General features: G+C 33.1%; 1 protein-coding gene across 4 annotated transcripts in view; it reads right to left on the bottom strand.

Annotated features, from left to right (window-relative positions):
• The window catches only part of LOC106461368 (catenin beta-like), a 59,759-nt gene that overhangs the window by 13,300 nt on the left and 28,419 nt on the right, over window positions 1-18,040 (bottom strand). For all 4 annotated transcript variants that reach the window (XM_022388314.1, XM_022388313.1, XM_013921186.2 and 1 more), the window contains exons 7-13: window positions 17,175-17,319; window positions 16,828-16,931; window positions 11,420-11,626; window positions 8,448-8,579; window positions 7,737-7,859; window positions 6,804-6,962; window positions 368-518 (exon numbers count right to left, since the gene is read on the bottom strand). In XM_022388314.1, the coding sequence (XP_022244022.1) occupies window positions 368-518; window positions 6,804-6,962; window positions 7,737-7,859; window positions 8,448-8,579; window positions 11,420-11,626; window positions 16,828-16,931; window positions 17,175-17,319 (1,021 nt within the window). The remainder of the gene's footprint in view (window positions 1-367; window positions 519-6,803; window positions 6,963-7,736; window positions 7,860-8,447; window positions 8,580-11,419; window positions 11,627-16,827; window positions 16,932-17,174; window positions 17,320-18,040) is intronic.

Below are 18,040 nucleotides of genomic sequence, written 5' to 3'. Positions count from 1 at the left end.
CTGCAGGTTGATACCAAAGTTATTGACATAAATTCATGAAATAGTATTTCAATAAAATTTTGAATGTGAGTCAACAAATGAGATGACATGGCCTTTCACCCGTGACCTATTGGTGGAGGGTTGTTACATGCTTTTGCATGGTACAGCACAGCTGTACAATGTGGGGTAGGTGGGAGTATCAAAGCTAGTGGTAAGCAGAATAATAGAGCATATAGAGGACAGAATTATTCAAGAAAAGCTATTGTGTGAGAGGAGGAGGTAAGGTATTATATTGGAAAAATATACCGTTGATCTTAACAAATGTTTCCTTGAGCAAATACTCAAGTTATTCTGTGTTTTATCAGTGAAAAACAAGTGATGACCTTACCTACAGCTTCATTGCTGGAGTACAGTAAGTCACTCAGTGGAGCAGTAGCACCTTCTGCTTCAACTTGTTCTGCTCCTTCCTTATCAGCAGAAATTTCGCAAAGCACACCTGCAGCCACACGTTGAACATTTTCAATGTCACTGTATAAAAGCTGAAAAAAATTAAACTCTGTTACACACTTCAGCAAGTTGTTGCTGTTTAAACATCACTGATTTCTATACAATACTCACAAAACAAAAAGTTTTAAAGATCAGTGTGTCATTCACTAACTACAGTCAGTGTGCCCTATGAGAAACTATTCATGTCAGAAAAATTAATAAAAGTTCCACCCAGGCATTTTTAGTAAGGTGACAAAGACCAGTTATTAATGCAGAATAAACTATCTTTAAACTATCTAGAAGCAAAAAACACGAGTAGTGATATATAGCTAAATCTCAGGAAATTAACTAACACACTTATCAGTGAAAATACACTTGGAGAACTTGAAATAAAAAAATTTGCTTTCTCTAAAACTGAACTACTAGGTTTATTTAGTAAAAAAAGATGTTAAAATAGAATATTTGTTATACAGCATAAAATCAGAAGGAGAAAACGAAATTTTTGAAAAAATAAATGTGCTTATCACAATTGTATAGCTCAAGTTTTATAAAGCAAAGTGCAAATGAAATGTAAAAGGGTCTATTTATAATGTTTCCCAAAGTTTTAGATTAGAAAGGCTTAAGCCTGGTAAATTAAAAATATTGTGTAGAATTATTAAAAGTTTAATAAAAACTTGTTATAATCTTACTATATAAATAAATGTACATCTACCGATGCATATACTGAAAAAAGTTAACATTTTCTAATACTGAAAATTAATTATGATAAATACTTACCTTTTCTCACACATTAGCTGTTCCAAATTTTGTATTGCCTTCTAAATGCACAATTTTTTTGCTTGCCATTAGCCTTGTGGCTTCCATTTAAACTCACATGTTCCCATGTACTACTGCTGTGCAGTAGCATTCAAATGAGCATGCAACAATCCTCCATCAACAGGAGTGAGACGTACCCTCCTAATGCAGCTGGCTCCCTCCATATTGATTGCTCAATCATCACTTTGAGATTAGGCAAAAAAAAAAGATGCATTGGAAGTGGGGAGTATGGATGGGAATTGTGATAAGAAGTAAGTATATATAAAAAAATACATTTTCAGTGTTGGAAAATGTTAACTTCCGATATGATATATTATCTCCTCTCACATATCAGCTATAATCCCACATAGAAGTGGTGGAGGGGCTGGTGAAAAAGTTGCCCTCTTCTGAAAGCTCCCAAAGAGAATCCATGGAGTGTGATACCCTATACAAAAGAAAACTATAAAGGCATACCCGTGGGACACCACACCCATTTTGCACCAGAGTATAATCTTCACTCATAGTGAACTATAAAGGCATACCCGTGGGACACCACACCCATTTTGCACCAGGGTATAATCTTCACTCATAGTGAAGATATGTGGCTCCAAGTCAGGCAGAAAACAAGCACAGTCCAGAATTGGAGTACGGAATATGAAATTGCCCTATAGTGTAGTGTGGCTAGGGCATGTTAGACAGTACGTGGCGGGTCAACTCCAGTCCAAAACCAGACAGCATCAGGTATTTTTCATATGGTCCATGGTAGGAGGAGTGTCCCAACCACCTTCACCTCAATCCGAAGAATCTAGGAAGTGCCCACGTGTGCTGACCCTGCTCACACCTAACACCAGGCCACCTGGGAACCTAACATCTGGGCAACATTAGGGTGGGGGAAGCATATGTGGCAAGTGAACTCCAGTCCAAAACCAGGCAGCGTCAGGTTATTTTTTTTTTTTTTTGTCTGGTCTGCAGTAGGAGGAGGGTCCTTACCAACCACATGAATGAGAACTTATTTTGACAGGTCCTGTGCCTATCCAACACCAGACTGGCCATGAACCAACATCCAGGCAGCAGTAAGATGGGGAAAAGCTGTATGTGGTATGTTTATCACCAGTCCAAATCCATGCAGCATCAGGAACTTTCCTTCCATTTCATGTGTGGAGAGCAGTCCACACTACCTACACCAAACCAACAGAACACAACCACCCTACCCACTACCGAGTGAAATTGGTCACACTCAGGATGAAGCCTCCATGGTCCACCACCCAAGCAGCTAGGAACTGGTAAGTGGCAAGGACTCAAGAACTCCACTAGAAGAAGGGGGGGAAGTGCATTGGGGAGCCAGGAGGAATGCAACACCTTAAGAGAGTACAATTCAATTAGGATCAGAGGGATGGGCAGCTATCCTGACACTGCTTTAGTCATGATGGTCCATGAGTAGGTACAGTTTGGCAGTTTGGATCAGGCTTTGTTTACTTAACAAAGAATATACCATGAGGGAACCTCTAGTGGTCTTTTGGAATACCCAATCTCATCATTTAGCATTAAAGACCTGAATGGCCACAATGTGTGAATCTAAATGTACGTATACCTTGGCAGGCACTGCACACCACTCAGCAGGATCTTATGAAAATAAGAGAGAAAGAAAAAAAGTTACCCAATCAGAGCCAGTAAGGTGTATGTAAAATGGCAAAAGGTGATATCCCTAAGAAGAAGAGATGGCCAGAAGATGACAATAATGAGTGAAAAAGTATGTGGGGCAGTCTACACGCCAGCCTACACAATCTCCTTCAACAAATGACGGAGTGAGCAGCCAGAGAGAGAGTAAGGTGTCATAGTTGGTTAAAGGAGGACTGAATCTATACGAATCTACATCCAAAGAAACATAGCTAGATGGATGACCTGCCATAGCTAGATGGATGAGCTGCCATAGCCATCCCATGAAGGTAATGGGAGAAGTACCCCAGGGAGATGAGGAATTCAAAAAAAAATAAATAGATGGGAGCAAAAACAGCGAAAAGGAACAGTGTAGGCCAAATAACAATGAACCACATGGATGGGACAGAGAAAATGATCCAGATCAGAATGGGATAAAAAGTGAAAAATGGAAGGAGAGGGGAATAGGAGTGAATGTGCTGTCCCATACATGAACTTTAGATGTTGTAGGGAGAAAAGCACCAGCAGGATAAAGAAGAATATAAGAATGATGAAAAATAATACAAAATGCATCTTGATGACATAAACAACAGATCTCTTACAGCCACAGGCAAAAAGAATTAAGAAATAGGTCTTAAATGAAAGACGGTAGAAGGAATAAGAGAATAAACGCTCAAAGAGTGGAAGGGAAAGGGTGTGGAGAACAACATTCAGGTCCCAATCAGGAAGGACTACCGGACAAGGAGAACAAAAAAACAAAAGAGCATAGAAAGGACAGGAGAGCATAATATATGACAATAATGGGAAGACCCATACGTATTAGGTAGAGCTGCCTTGTAGTCAGCAATGTTAGAAAGCGATAAGCCTTGGCTGAACAGTCACGTAAAAATTTGGAAAGACAGCAAATCTCTCTTCAGACGGAATGGAGAAAAAGCATGATGCAGAAATCAACTACAGAATGTGTGCCATTTCTGTTGACAGTCAAGGAGGGAGAAAGAATGAATGGGACAAGAAAGAAGGAAGACTATATGTGAAGAGTGTGTGGAATGTCTCGCAAGGGACCAGACAAATCCCAAATCTGAAGTCAAACTCTCCCACACTACCAGATGGGAGAGGGAGGAGCAAAATTGAAGGAGTAGGAAGCGTGACAGAGGTAAAGGATGAGAGGACTGGAGAAAGTTCAATAAAGAAAATCACAGTTGAGCTGGGTAGTACAGAGCAATCGGGAGAAAATTCATAGGAGGGTAGTCATGGAGAAAAACGTTGGTCCAGTCATAACTGAACACATCCACAGCTAAAGCTGAGGGATGAGGAAAAGAGGAAGTATGGTGTTGAGATGAGTGGCAAAAGCATCTAAAAGAGGAGTGCCCAGACAAGAGCACAGCTGATGAAATACCAGAGGATAAAGGAACCACTCCATATGTAGTATCTTGTTGGGCCTCAACAAGCGACCCATGAGAAGATTCAGGCCACCTAGAATATAACTAGCTATAAGACATACATTCAAAAATCAGGCCTAGAAAAGGAAGTTGAGAGCATGGAAACAGAGAAAGTAAGACTAAGTGTTCCTTTGGCAATTGATATAGGAGACAACTGCAGAGTTGACTGTATGGATCATCACTAGACATCCACAAACCAACATAAGAAATGATCCAAAGCTCAATGTACTACCAAAAGTTCTAACAGATTGATATGAAGTGACAATTTGCCATTGGCTCACTGACCCAAATTTACCTGAAAGTCGAGACATGCCCCTCCCCATCTTGTCTAGAAGGCATCTGGAAACAGATGGAGACTCGGATGAGAGGAAGGAATTGGAACACCCTTTATGGTATTGGTTGTATCAAGTTACCAGGTGAAGTCTTTGACTAACGAAGGATAGTGGTGGAGGACAAGATCCCAAGAGAGAATCCAGTGATCGTGCAGAGTCCATTATAGACATTATAAACTACCACAAACCAAGGGGATACAGGATTCCGTGGGGAGCCCAAGTCTCCATAAGAGAGAGAGAATCTCCTGCACAGTGAGAGAAGGAGAGGATAGGCCATAGGAAGATAATTGCTCCATGTCTCTCAAAAGAAGTGGAGAAAGCTGGGCTCTGTGGAGATGCAAACTGAAAAACAACCAAATGAAAGAGATACTAAGTGGGTGTGAGATGCGATTTCTTTAGGTTGACCAACCCAGATGCACCACCTCCTGAAGGAGAAAAAGAGGATGGCCATAGGAGGCTTTTTCGGATGGAGCCAAGACCTGAGGTGAAAAAAAGTCCCCATGGTAAATCAAGGGAGGTTGAGAAACCAATTGAGACATGAAATATCTATTACCAAACACCACAGGCCGATGTTGGCAAGAAACAAAATTAGTACCCAATAGTCAGCTGCAAGCAGAGGTCAAAGGACCCTAAGCCAAACTAAAAAGGCCCTACTTACCCTGAGAATAAGATAGTCATTGTCAAGACTGAGAGCACTCAAATCCATGAACAGTGGGAGGACAGAAGGGAACAAACACGAATAGAAAGTGGGGACAGGAAAAAGAAAGGAAGCAGGAGGATGAGAGACAGAAAGAGGCAAAAAAAAAAGAATAAGGAAGAACACTGACATACAGCCCCAACATGTGACTCAACTAAAATCACACTGGCATATGACAGGAGCCAGATGAAGGCATATGATATAAAAGGGATGCAACATCACTTGAGCAATAAGGGCATCATGCCCCAACAAACTCTAGCAACAGATCAACCAAATATGAAATGATAAGGCCAAAGAAAATAAAAATATAGAGAAGTGAACGAGCATCTACTAAAAACCACTCAGGGGAATGGTGGATTACCTCAGAAGGAAGGTGAATGGATAAAATATAACATAAATGGGTACAGTGTAAGATGAAGGTGGGAAAACCTAAGCCATAGAAAGACAAACAAAAGACAAGAGGATCTGACCCCCAAAATGGAAGAAAAGACTGCAGAGGTGAGAAGTCAAAGAAAGGTAATACAGCACAAATGTGATGCCTAATCATATGAGGTAACAATGGAAGGAGTATAAGATATGCATGCAACAAACTTGTGGTAAAAGTAATCAAATATAAAATTGGTTATCTGGAGAGAAAGAAAAAACATAAAAGTAAGAAGCAGGGAATAAAGTACAAAGTGAAGGAAAGAAACATACCTGAGAAACCCAGTCCTGAAATTGCAAAAAAGGCTTAGGTAGATTCAAGACAGCATGGGTATAAGATTAGGCAGAGATAAGTGGTGGGAAAAAATAGCAAAATCCCTTCCACCATGAATAAGAAACATAAGCAGAGGTATGTCAGACACAAAGAAAGTCCAGGCTGCATGAAAGGCCCCACCACACAAAAGACATTTCTTCCTCAACAGTCAAAGACAAACCCAACACCAATTTAGTTGTTAGATTAGTGTGAACAATGTCTGGTTGTCTCACACTAAACAAAAAGGAAGTTACTGAGACTCGTGAAATGATGTGTAAATAAAAACCCACAAAATTTGCATATGCAGAAAATGTTGAAAAATGAAAATCTAACAATAAATACTTCCACAACAGGTTTTTGTAGATACTTCCACTAAAAAAACGCCTATATTCAAAAAGTTCACTAGCAAAAAAGAAAGACATCATTAACACAAGTGCCAAATCGAATATATAGTGAGTCAGCTGCACTAGGAAGCTGTGTTTCACTCATATTGGTAGAAGGTTGTTACATGCTACATTGCAGCAATAGCACTGTAGGAACACAATTTTAAATGGGAGCCTCAAGGATAGTAACAAGCAAAAAAACTGCACATATAGAGGACAGCACAAAATTGGGAAAAATTAATACATGAGAAGTGGTAAAATACCATATCAAAAATAGAAGTTTAGGTAAACATAACATACTTGAACAAATATAGGAATAATCTGATGAGCCGTGATAAGAGCTCTGTTGTGAGGGTCTCGAGCAAGGATGTGTAAAGCTCCTACTGCATTCTCTACTATCTCATCCATCTGAACACCATCAGGATTAACATCACTCTCACTTGCAGGGCTAGATCGTTCCTGTTTAAAGTAGTCATTTATTTATTAGTTTTCATGTAATCATTTTCAGATAAAATAAATCAAGCTTATTACTAGCTTACAGGTAAGAATATTCAGTTAAAAGCTGAACATAAAAAATTTCAATTTCCTCTTGGATTTTTCAAGTTGTAGTTTATAGATTCTTATGCACAATTTTTTTTGAAGTAGACATTTCACAAGTTGCTCCCAAATACATATATTCTGTTAAAAACTTTTCATTTTTAATGTACCTAGAACTGTGGCAAATTTGCACTAAATAGCACATGCTTAAAACTCATATAGTGTACAAATTGTTTTCTCATGCTGTGCCTCAACTAACTCTTACATATCAATACTGAAAAGTAATTAAAGAAGAAATTGTATTTTTGATAACCTTAGCTTGTAAACCTTAAAAAGTTCAAACACATAAACATTTAATAACTGTCACATCTTTAACTTGCATACTTTACCACAATATAAATAAATGACAGGATAATTACCATTTAAATACCTTATAAATTACTTACATAACTTATCTAGTATGCTTTATAATGACTCAATAAATACAAGTTCTTTCCAACAGATGGTAATAACATTCTAAAAACCTTAAAAGGTTTAACTCACTTATTCATACTGAAAGCTTAAATAGTTTAATTACACCACATGCTGATCATATTTTCTCTCAATTTTCACTCTAATGAACTAATCTTATAAATATGCAAATACTTAACTTTATTCAGCAGGTTATATTTTGTTTCCTAACTATAAATAACTCACCTTCTGAGTGACCATGTAAGACTTCACTAACAACTGGATCAAAGTTGGTATTGTCCCATGCTCACGAAGAGGTATCTGATTGGCTGGGCAGACAGCCAAGTTACGTATCAACCCAATAACAGCCTAAAAGACAGAAAATTAGGCCATATCTTATCAATTTTACTTACAACTAAGTAATCCACTGAATTAAGTACAAAATTAAATATATTTATTAATTTTAACTAGTAATAAATAATCCACAGAATTAAGCACACTGTTGTAAAGAATTTAACCATTATGCACTTGGGATTTTTTCCTCATAAATTTTAACTTGAAAAATTAATAATTAAAAGCAACAGAAAGTATTGAAAGAAAAAAAAGCAAAATATTTTGTCTTCAAAATTTCAACATGTACATTAAAATTATTAAATAAATGCAACAGTATGTGTATGTCCAAAACATCAATTGTTCATTATTAATATTTATAAAATGTAATTTCATTTGAAACAGAAATCATAAAGTCCTATAAACAGCTTTATATTTATAAACATGAAGAGAATAAATACTGGCAAGTCTATATTTTTCCTTCAAATGTTCAAGAGGTTTATGAATAAAATGGATTTATCTTGCAATTATAAAAACTCAGTAACAAATCCTTACTTATAAAAATACAAATCTTGAATAAATACTATGGCTTAGTTTAACAGTGAAAAACAAAAAAATTAGTTGCACCTTGACTAATGGCCAACGACTTGGTGGATGAAGCAGTTTTACAATCACTTGAATTCCATTAATCTGTCCTACAGTATTCTGTGCTATCTCTGCTTCTGGATGACGATTTGTTAGGTGTCGAAGAGTGCAAACCTGCAAGTTAGTAGTAAAGTGTAGTAATTATTAGAGTTTTGTGGTAGTAACACCAACCTTTAAGACATTCTGACTCTTAAATACTGCAGGCATCAGAAAAAAAAATGGAACTAATGCATGCTTTTTTCTGTGTAAAAAAAATCAATGATTCTACTTATAATGATTTCAACTGATAAGTCAATAATTATCCATATTATTAGTGATCTGCTCACTATCGGCTTGGTGGATTACACCGACCTTCTGACCCCAAAGTGATCATCAGAGATTCTATGCTATAACTTATTGTTTTGTGCATTTTCACAAAATTTGGCAAGCTTTCAGTAAACATTACAAGTCCTCTGTACACAAAAAATCAGATATGGACTCAGTTGATAAAATAGAGGGTCAGTGGATAAAATAGAGAAGAGGGGATGCCGAGATAAAATGTGTCACTAGGGGAATTCCAGACATTTTTCAATAAAAAAAATTAAGAAGTTAAAACTTATATACTATTAAAATATGGATTATTTGCTAAGATTTTATGCTTTCTAAGTAAGTGATAAAAGCCTTTAAAAATGTAGCTAAGCTTGTTGATGTGAATATCACAAGAGAAATTTTCAAATTGGAGGCAAAATGGACAATACTCTATACAGAAAACAATGTAATGTAGTACATCACTTGATAGATTTAAACTTTGGTTTATACTGGTTACAAGAACTATAGACAATTTGTGAAAGATAGGATGTGACAGGTGAGACAGGCAAGTGGGTTTGCATTTCTAGTTTATGGCTCCTAAAACACATAAAACTGAAGGCTATAAAATTATGCTTTGCATTATTAATATCTGTATTATAATAAGTAATTTACATTAAATTCTATACTTCTCAGAAGGATGGTAAATAAACAAGAAAAGAAAAAAACTTTTCAAAAAAGGAAGTAAATGTAGGGATGGCTAATATCAATCTTTCAAAAACAATGCAAACAAGATAGAATGGATAGCATTTGCATCATCCCTACATAATAGCACAAGCACACAGAGTAGTAGTACATTAACAGACAAAAATAGGATAAATTAAACTCAATTGTGATTGAATAGTTATATATAGTGCTATGTGTTAATTCTTACTTACTTCTTAACCATCTCTATATTTATTTCCTTTCTTGAAAAGATTTTTCTTTACTTGTTTTTTTTTAATTCAGTGTTTCAATAGACATAGGAAGGTTGTATTTAGAGAAAGTTCTAAATACAATGAGGTTTCAACTGTAATATTTTTGTTCATCTATTATTGGCTGGTAATTCCTGTTTCACCTTGTACTTAAGCTTTTTAAAGCAACATCAAATTCATGTGAGAAAGCTGAGATCAAGAGATAATGATAACATTGTTTATACTAGAATTATGATTTTAAATTAATATAAATCTATATAAATATAATAGTGTTGTCTGTTGTATGTTCATGTAACTACTTCACGAAAATCGGTATGGAGGTTCATTGAGTTCATGGGGAGATACATACAAATTTTCAGTTTTGCATTTTTGTGGTTTTTATGGGTGTTTTTTACCACTACTTAGTCCATTGTAAATGGATCTTCACCAAATTCGGCATGGAGGTTCACTGGATCCATGGAGAGATACATACAAGTTTTCAGTTTTGCATTTTGTGTTTTGCAGTTTTTATGGGTGTTTTTGTATTTTTTTACCACTATATTGCTCACTGTAGATGGATCTTCACCAAATCTGGTATGGAGATATATTGGGTCCATAAATTTTCAGTTTTGCATTTTGTGGTTTTATTGGGTTTTTTACCAGTACCTCACCTCCTGTAGATGGATCTTCACCAAATTTGGTATGGAGGTTCATTGGGTCCATGGAGAGTTACATACATATTTTCACTCCAGTTAGTTATTAATAATATTTATAAAAGTGGATACTTCATTTGAAACAGTAACCTCAGTGAAATTGCTTGACACCATTGTTTTGGTTTTTGAGTTATCATGTAATAAAAAAGAAGCAGAAGAAAGAACACAAAATTCAAACCTTTTGCTATGATATTGACAGACATTCCAAGAACTTGTGGCTCAGTCATTACATAGATATTGTTATAAAAGGAAACACTGTATAGTATTGTAAAATTCTGATGATCTATTGAGGAGATATTTAAAATATTATTTCAATGAACAATCCGAGCCATCCCTTCATAGGCAGTGCTACCGCCTGCCTGATTAGAAAAGACTTAGAGAACAAATGTCACAATTCTCATACTAGGGGAGAATGAGGATTTTTTATAACCTTTTTTTATAAAAATTAAGAACTTAAAACTTATATAATATTAACATTTGATTTCTTAAATATGTTTTGATCCTAAGTTTATCCATATACAATGATAATTAAGTAGTTCAATTAATTTTTGAATGTAACAATAAAAAAGTAGTGATGTGTACTTCGAACATATCCATAGTGAGAGGGTTAACAGATTTACCAAAACTGTTAATATATAATAAGTATTCTTATAATAGTTCATAAATTTAAGACCATTTTATCTCTTCTACTCTACTGCTAGTTTTAGGAAATCATTCATAAAAATATTTTACTTAAGTAAGTCAACAGAGATAAATGAGGTAAAAAATCAAATCCATATACACACACATTTATTTGGACAGATACTGAATAGATATAAATTTGGGTCAGTACTTGGTAATACACAATAGTAAATATTTATGCTTTTACACATAAATAACTACCTACACAAATATATTGGTTTATACTGATGTGTAAGCATGTGATAAATTCTGATAATTACTACAAATGTTTCTGCACATTGCGAAAATTAAACTTATTTAAACTAAAGTAAGATGTACTCACAACAGGTTCTGTAATCTCTTCTCTATCTCCAGCATGAAAAATTACACGAACTAAAGCTTCAATACCTCCAATCTGACAAACTACGACTTTATTCCGCTGGTTGTTACAAGTCATGTTGGACAGGATTCCAGCAGCACATGTGACTACATTTACATCATTACTCTCCAACAGTTGCACTAAAGACTGCAGAAGCCTGTCTGCATTTTCCTATAACATTTTAATTAGAAATGAATAATAACAAAAAAACTCAGATACAAATCTGTAGGTTTAAAAAGTTTTTGAACAAAATTTTTATCATGTTCTTCACTGACTTCTATACAGATTCAAAGTACATGAAAATGTTTTACTAACATTAATATTGTGTGACACATTTCTTTGTTGGTTTTTTATGGATTTTAAAAGGAAGTATTAGAAACTCTAAGACACTTAAATGACAATACTCTGTTTATTTGGAATTCTTTCCAAATTATAAGGTATATAATTATTCTTTTTTGTTACAAAATACAGAAACAATAATGAAATAACTTGGACAAAAACTGTTTCATTTAGATTTTACATTAGTCACTTCCATTCTTGACAAAAAAAATCATTTGTGGCTGAACTGAATCATTAAAGTTGGTAAATTGAGAATCTGTTCTACATAACATATATTAAAAAACCTATAGAGACTGAAGATCTGACTAATCAAACCTTTCTGACACTTGTTATTTACATGTAATATATTTATCATTGTGCTTTAAGGAATATTGAAGTTCTCCATAGTTTTAACAGTAATGTATGTTTCTTTATTGACAACTTTTTTACAAGCACACCAGACAAAAATTAAGTTTAAATTTAAAAGGTTAAAATTTTTATTAAAACCAAATGGTTACAAACCTGCCATACATTTCAACACAATTTAGTGTCTTCCTCAGATTAATATTATTCATACAGTTATTGTTCATTAACATACACCATACATTATAAATGCAAATTACATGTTTTTAGTGTAAACTACCAAAATTCAAATTAATAAAATAATAACTATGAAATTAAAAAAAAATAATATAAAAAATTGTAAGGTGTTCATTTTTCTGCTTCATATTAATTTGTTGGCATTGTTGAACTGCTAAACTCTAAGTTGTAGTGAAAGAAAACTAGTGTTTTTAAACTGTATGTACAATTATATACTTTAATACATTAATATTATCCACAAGATAAAACCCAATTTCTCAAACAAACTTCTGTACACAATGGATTTTAATAAACTAATACTATTTTAAAATGAAACAACCCCCAATTTTCCAAACTTTCCAAACACAACATATTATTTTCAGGTTTTGGACCATCTGCATAACACCATGTGCATTTTAATCCTTTGCATTCGTTAAGTATTTATACTGTAGCATTTAATGCAGTATGTGTATCTTCACAAAATATAGTAGACTTTTGGAGAACATTACAAGTCATTTGTACACACAAAATGAGATTTTTTTAATGAAGTATTTTTACTAAAAATTTGTTTTTGAATATATATTGAGTCTGTTTCATAAATAGACCATGTGCAAAGTGATTTTCATGTTATGATTAAAAATACTATTCTTCATCCCAAAAATCTCATATTTCATTTGCGTAATCTCTAAAACCACCTAAATACATTTCAAATGTTTGTTTTCAGTAACAATTTATATTTTATCTGTTATTTTTCTCTACCCTAACTCAATACAAGGTTGGTCAATATGACCAACTTCGTAACCACCATAAAAAAATCGAAATACATTTAAATTTCCCTTTTTACTTTCTAGAATGACTTCAAATTGTAACATGAAACTACATTTAAGTAACTTTAAACTCATAACAGTATACAACTACTTATGCTTAAATTTTATATTTTTTATTGTCATTTGAACTGTGTCTAACTACTATTTGCACCATTATAAGTTGTAAATCACTTGGGGAACATGGGGCTCATGGTACGCTATCAAATTACATTACCCATGAGCTACTCCAAACTGCTTTCATGCATGCTTCATGAAAATATTATTATTTATTTTACCTAATTTAACCTTAACTGACCGAAAAAGATCCCTATTTTTACATTTTACTTACTTTTATAATAATAAATAAAGAATACACATGAAAAACAAATAATAAAGTACTTACCCGAGTCTTCTTTTCTCTTTCTGTTGATTGACACTTAATGGTACTTTTGTATACTAATGGTAGTAATGCACTAAATAATTTTCATTTAATTACATAATGCACCAAAGAACATAAAATAATAACATGCAAAAAGCAGACAATGTCCAATAACTATCACTATTTTTCTGGCTTTCTAACAATGCAACAAGAGCCATTACAAATTCATCCAAGCTGGTCAATATGTTCCCATGGGAAAGATGCTTGTACTTAAAGAGAAACTGATAATTCTTTGTTCAGAAAACAATACAATATAATATGTCTTTTGATAGGTGAAAACCTTGGCTTTCTATTGGTTATAAATAATATAGTGTTAAATGTAAGAGAAAACTATTAACACATCCTGAAAGAGAGGATATGACAGGTAGGTGTGGCAAGATGGGTCTGATTTTCTATTTGATGGCTCTGTAACCAAACAAGATTGAAGACTATAAAAATTATGCTTTGTCTGAGAAATTACAGTTTGATAGTGAGTAATTTATGTTAAATTCCATACTTATTATAAGGGTGGTGAATAAATTACAGAAGAGGAGATGCCTAGAGAAAAAATGTCACATTTCTCACACAAGAGGTAATTCAGGATATTTTTTAATATTGCCTTATAAAACTAAGAACTTAAAACTTTTATTATATTAATATATGGATTATTAGCTATGATTTTATGCTGTATTAATTGGTATAACATAAACAAAAATTAGTTTAACTAAGTTTCAAACTTAAGTCACTAAAAACCTTGAGACATGTGCAGTAAAGGATGCCCATGCAGAGAGGGTTAAAAGGTTGGTTTTAAAAACATCACAGTTGAACTCTTTTCAGAGGGTATGTCAATATAATTATAACCACTTGCAAGAAAAGTACTTTACCATTTGTAAGAATTTTGAAATCATCAATAAAGCACTTCCTTGTCAAAGCATGAGTACAGTACTGGTTTCTGAAGTGTTAAGCTATTTCTTTGAAAGATGAAGCTCATTATTTAACAATGGTATTATGTGAAACATAATGAACTAAGTGCTACTAATGTTATTAACAGTGTGTAAATATGCATATTTCAAATTAGGTTAAACACTTGGTTAGTCTTGTTAGAGATTCACAATTTAAGAAACTATTACTGGTATAGGTCACATAAATAAACTGAATAAAAATATAACTATCATTTATCAAGATCATTATAATATGGACTTTTTGCCTGATATAACTTTAAGTTGGTTTTCATAATATTTACATTTTGTGGCCAGCTTAATTATGAACTTGTTCACATGAATAATGGGTGAAAATGATGCTTATAGGGTTGGAATTTTTTTCCCAGGGTCAGTTTCTGCAAAAATAGTTTTTTCCCCTAGAAGTCATGAAGGCTATATTGTAATCACAGCCTATTTATACATAAAATCCCTAGAGTAAGCAGTTAAAAATTAAGCACATAGTTGATAACCTTAGCAGCTTTGCTTTTAACTCAAAAACAAATATAACACCAATCTAGAAAAAAAATCACCACACCAAAAACTAGGTTTCAATACATGTGGTGGGCAGATCACAGATAGCCATTCAGTAGCTTTGTGTTTAAAGCAAACAAATATTATGGCAATATTTTGATTGCTGGAATAGTTGAAAATAGTACAAATCAGAAACATTAATTTTCAGTAGTTGGTTCTTTTTATGAATTGTGAAATTGATCGATTAAGTTGAGCAAACTTGAATTAATCCAAAATAATAATGACAAATTTTAATGGCAATGTTCTGATTGCTAGAAATTTCTATAATTGAAAACAGTAATAATCAGAAACAGTAGTTGATTATTTTAATAACACTGATTAACTTAATCATAATTTTCATTAACTCGGTGGTTACGAGTAGATCCATTTGGGCATAGCTCATATGGAGAATGATACACAGTTCAACAATTCTTACAATAACTCTGAATTTTCTTAACGTACTTTCATAAAAACTGGTAAGAGTTTGTTAAAGATGAGAAGAATTTTGTACAAAAAGAATGAGTTTGTTTTAATTAAAGATTTGTTATTGTTGTACTGAAGTTATTTGCACTCAGAATTTGAATATTTCATGTATTGTGCAGTGAAATGTTTAAAATTGAAAATAGAAAAAAATTTACATATCTTTTAATTTTTTGTCAAATTATTATGAAAATATTGTTAGTTCATATTCTTAATTGTAAGTTTTTTACTTTTTAACAAAAAGCTTATTTTTGATGTTTTATTTGCCTTTCCTATCCTTTAGTATTATTACTTATTAAGACACATGTCAACATGCATTCTCGGGGTGCCCTCTGCAGTGACACTTTAGCCATTGTCAGAACATTCAGATACAGATTTAGTCTGCTCCACTAAGCCTTATAAACTGGGGCAGTTTGGCTTATATTTTGAAAAGTTACTAAATCTTTCCAATATGCATTTTAAAACATAACTAACATATAATTAACTAAAATGCAAAACTAAAACCTAAATAAAGTTTAATTGTCTAACATATTTATAGGTGAGAAATAATGCTAAAGAGCTAGCAAGGTCATAAGCAGCAACAATGCAAAGAGTGTTTGACAAGTTCTCTATGGAATTCTTGGCACCAATTTTAAAATAATTGTTGGGAAATAGTGTTTCAAAATATGGCTTTCTATTGGTTACAAACATCTAGCTCAACTAAGTACAATTTCAACTGTATATGTAGAGAGTAGGCATGATATCTGTCAAAAGTTCCAAGAAATTTTTTCTATTTTCTCTCTACTTCCCCGAAGGAACTTGAAAGAAGAATGTGTAAACAGAACATTTAACCTAGATTCTTTCTATATATGGAAGGTTTAGTGTATTCAAGTCCTTCTTAACTTACAAGGTCCAAACATTAAACATTTTGAAGTAACTAACTGAAGTTGTGCATCAAACTAAAGTTTAAGAATTTTTCTCTAAGGTTTCTTTTGAAATAAAGGAATTAAAACTTAGATAATATAAAACTTTGAACTATAATGTAAATTTTAATGATAATTTCATTAGTATACATTGATAGTAATATTACTTAATTAAATTTTGAATGTAACAAAGCAAAATCTTGTGACATGCTCAGTACAGGGATGCCTGTAATTATGGGGTTAATCAATTACTTTACGTGATATTAATCAATGTAATTGATGCACTCATAGGTAATAATTTTTTATCAATTAACTGAGTTAATCACCCAGCTCTAAACATAAGTACTTAGTACACAATGTTTTGATTATTCTTAAATACCTGTTTTGTTCCAGCATCAGACAAGTTCCGGAGAGTCCACAAACAATTCAAAACCAAACGCTGGCTTTGATGTCCAAGATGTATGGCTAAAGCATGCAAACCACCTACAACAACACACGATCAAATAACCATTTTATTTTCTTTAAATATATTTAAAAATTTAAATATAGAACCATCAGATAAATACATTGGAACCCAATAAAGTACATATTACACTGAAATTAACTTGAGTTTTATTATTAAAGCTGTTGTATAACTATTTCTTGGCACCTTTTTCTTAAAACATTTGCCTGTTTCTATCAATGGTGGACTTATTATATATATATATGTTTTCTTAAGACACTCACCTGCCTCCACTAGTGCTGGTTTGGTGCTGGAACACACGGAGAGAACTTTTAATATCCGAGAAGTTGTCCACAGAAGTTTCTCATATGTATAGGACCTCATAATACGCAGGAGTTCTGCTGGTCCACCACTAGCTAGAATAATTAACTATAGAAGAGTACATGAATTAAAAATTTAAATAATAAAAGAACCAGCCTAAACAAAGTTTTTACAGAATAACTACTTCGTAATTATGCATATTCTGAATCCAGCATGATAAATCATTATAGATTACAATTACTTTAATAAATAATGATATTTTACTTTATATCCATTGTAATAGTTCAATATTTAGTTTTGTTGAAAATACATTTATATAAATCACATTTTCTATGTAAAATACATATGGAATCTAGCAGTAATTAGTGGGATTACTAACAATACCGATGGTATTTTTGTTTAAATTCATTTTTGTGACTCATATGCTATTAAGTACCCTGTAACCAACAAAATCATAAAACCAATTTGGTACATGAATAATTTAGAAAACTGCATTTTAAAAATCTATGGGGTCAAAAAGACCCTCAAGAATAGATCTAGGGTTATGAACTGGATGTGCTCAATTTATAGATGCATGTTCACCACTGAGTGCTGTCTTTAAATGAGGGTAGAAATATGACCCATAAGTCCACCCTTTATTTGAATTTGTAGTACTACCAACTATGCTATTTGTTCACCATAGAAGTATATGTCCTCATAGGAAATTAGGCTTAGATCTAGTGAGCATGGTAAAGTGAACCATCACTTATCTTTTAGTAATGCTGGAAATTTTTTATAGTTTCTGTTGTTGTTCTTTTCTTTCCTAATAATATTTTTCTGTTAAAATATA

Source organism: Limulus polyphemus, unplaced genomic scaffold (genome assembly GCF_000517525.1).
Source record: "Limulus polyphemus unplaced genomic scaffold, Limulus_polyphemus-2.1.2 Scaffold945, whole genome shotgun sequence".
In the NCBI taxonomy this organism is placed as follows: domain Eukaryota; kingdom Metazoa; phylum Arthropoda; class Merostomata; order Xiphosura; family Limulidae; genus Limulus; species Limulus polyphemus.
This window is presented reverse-complemented; position numbering and strand designations above follow the sequence as displayed.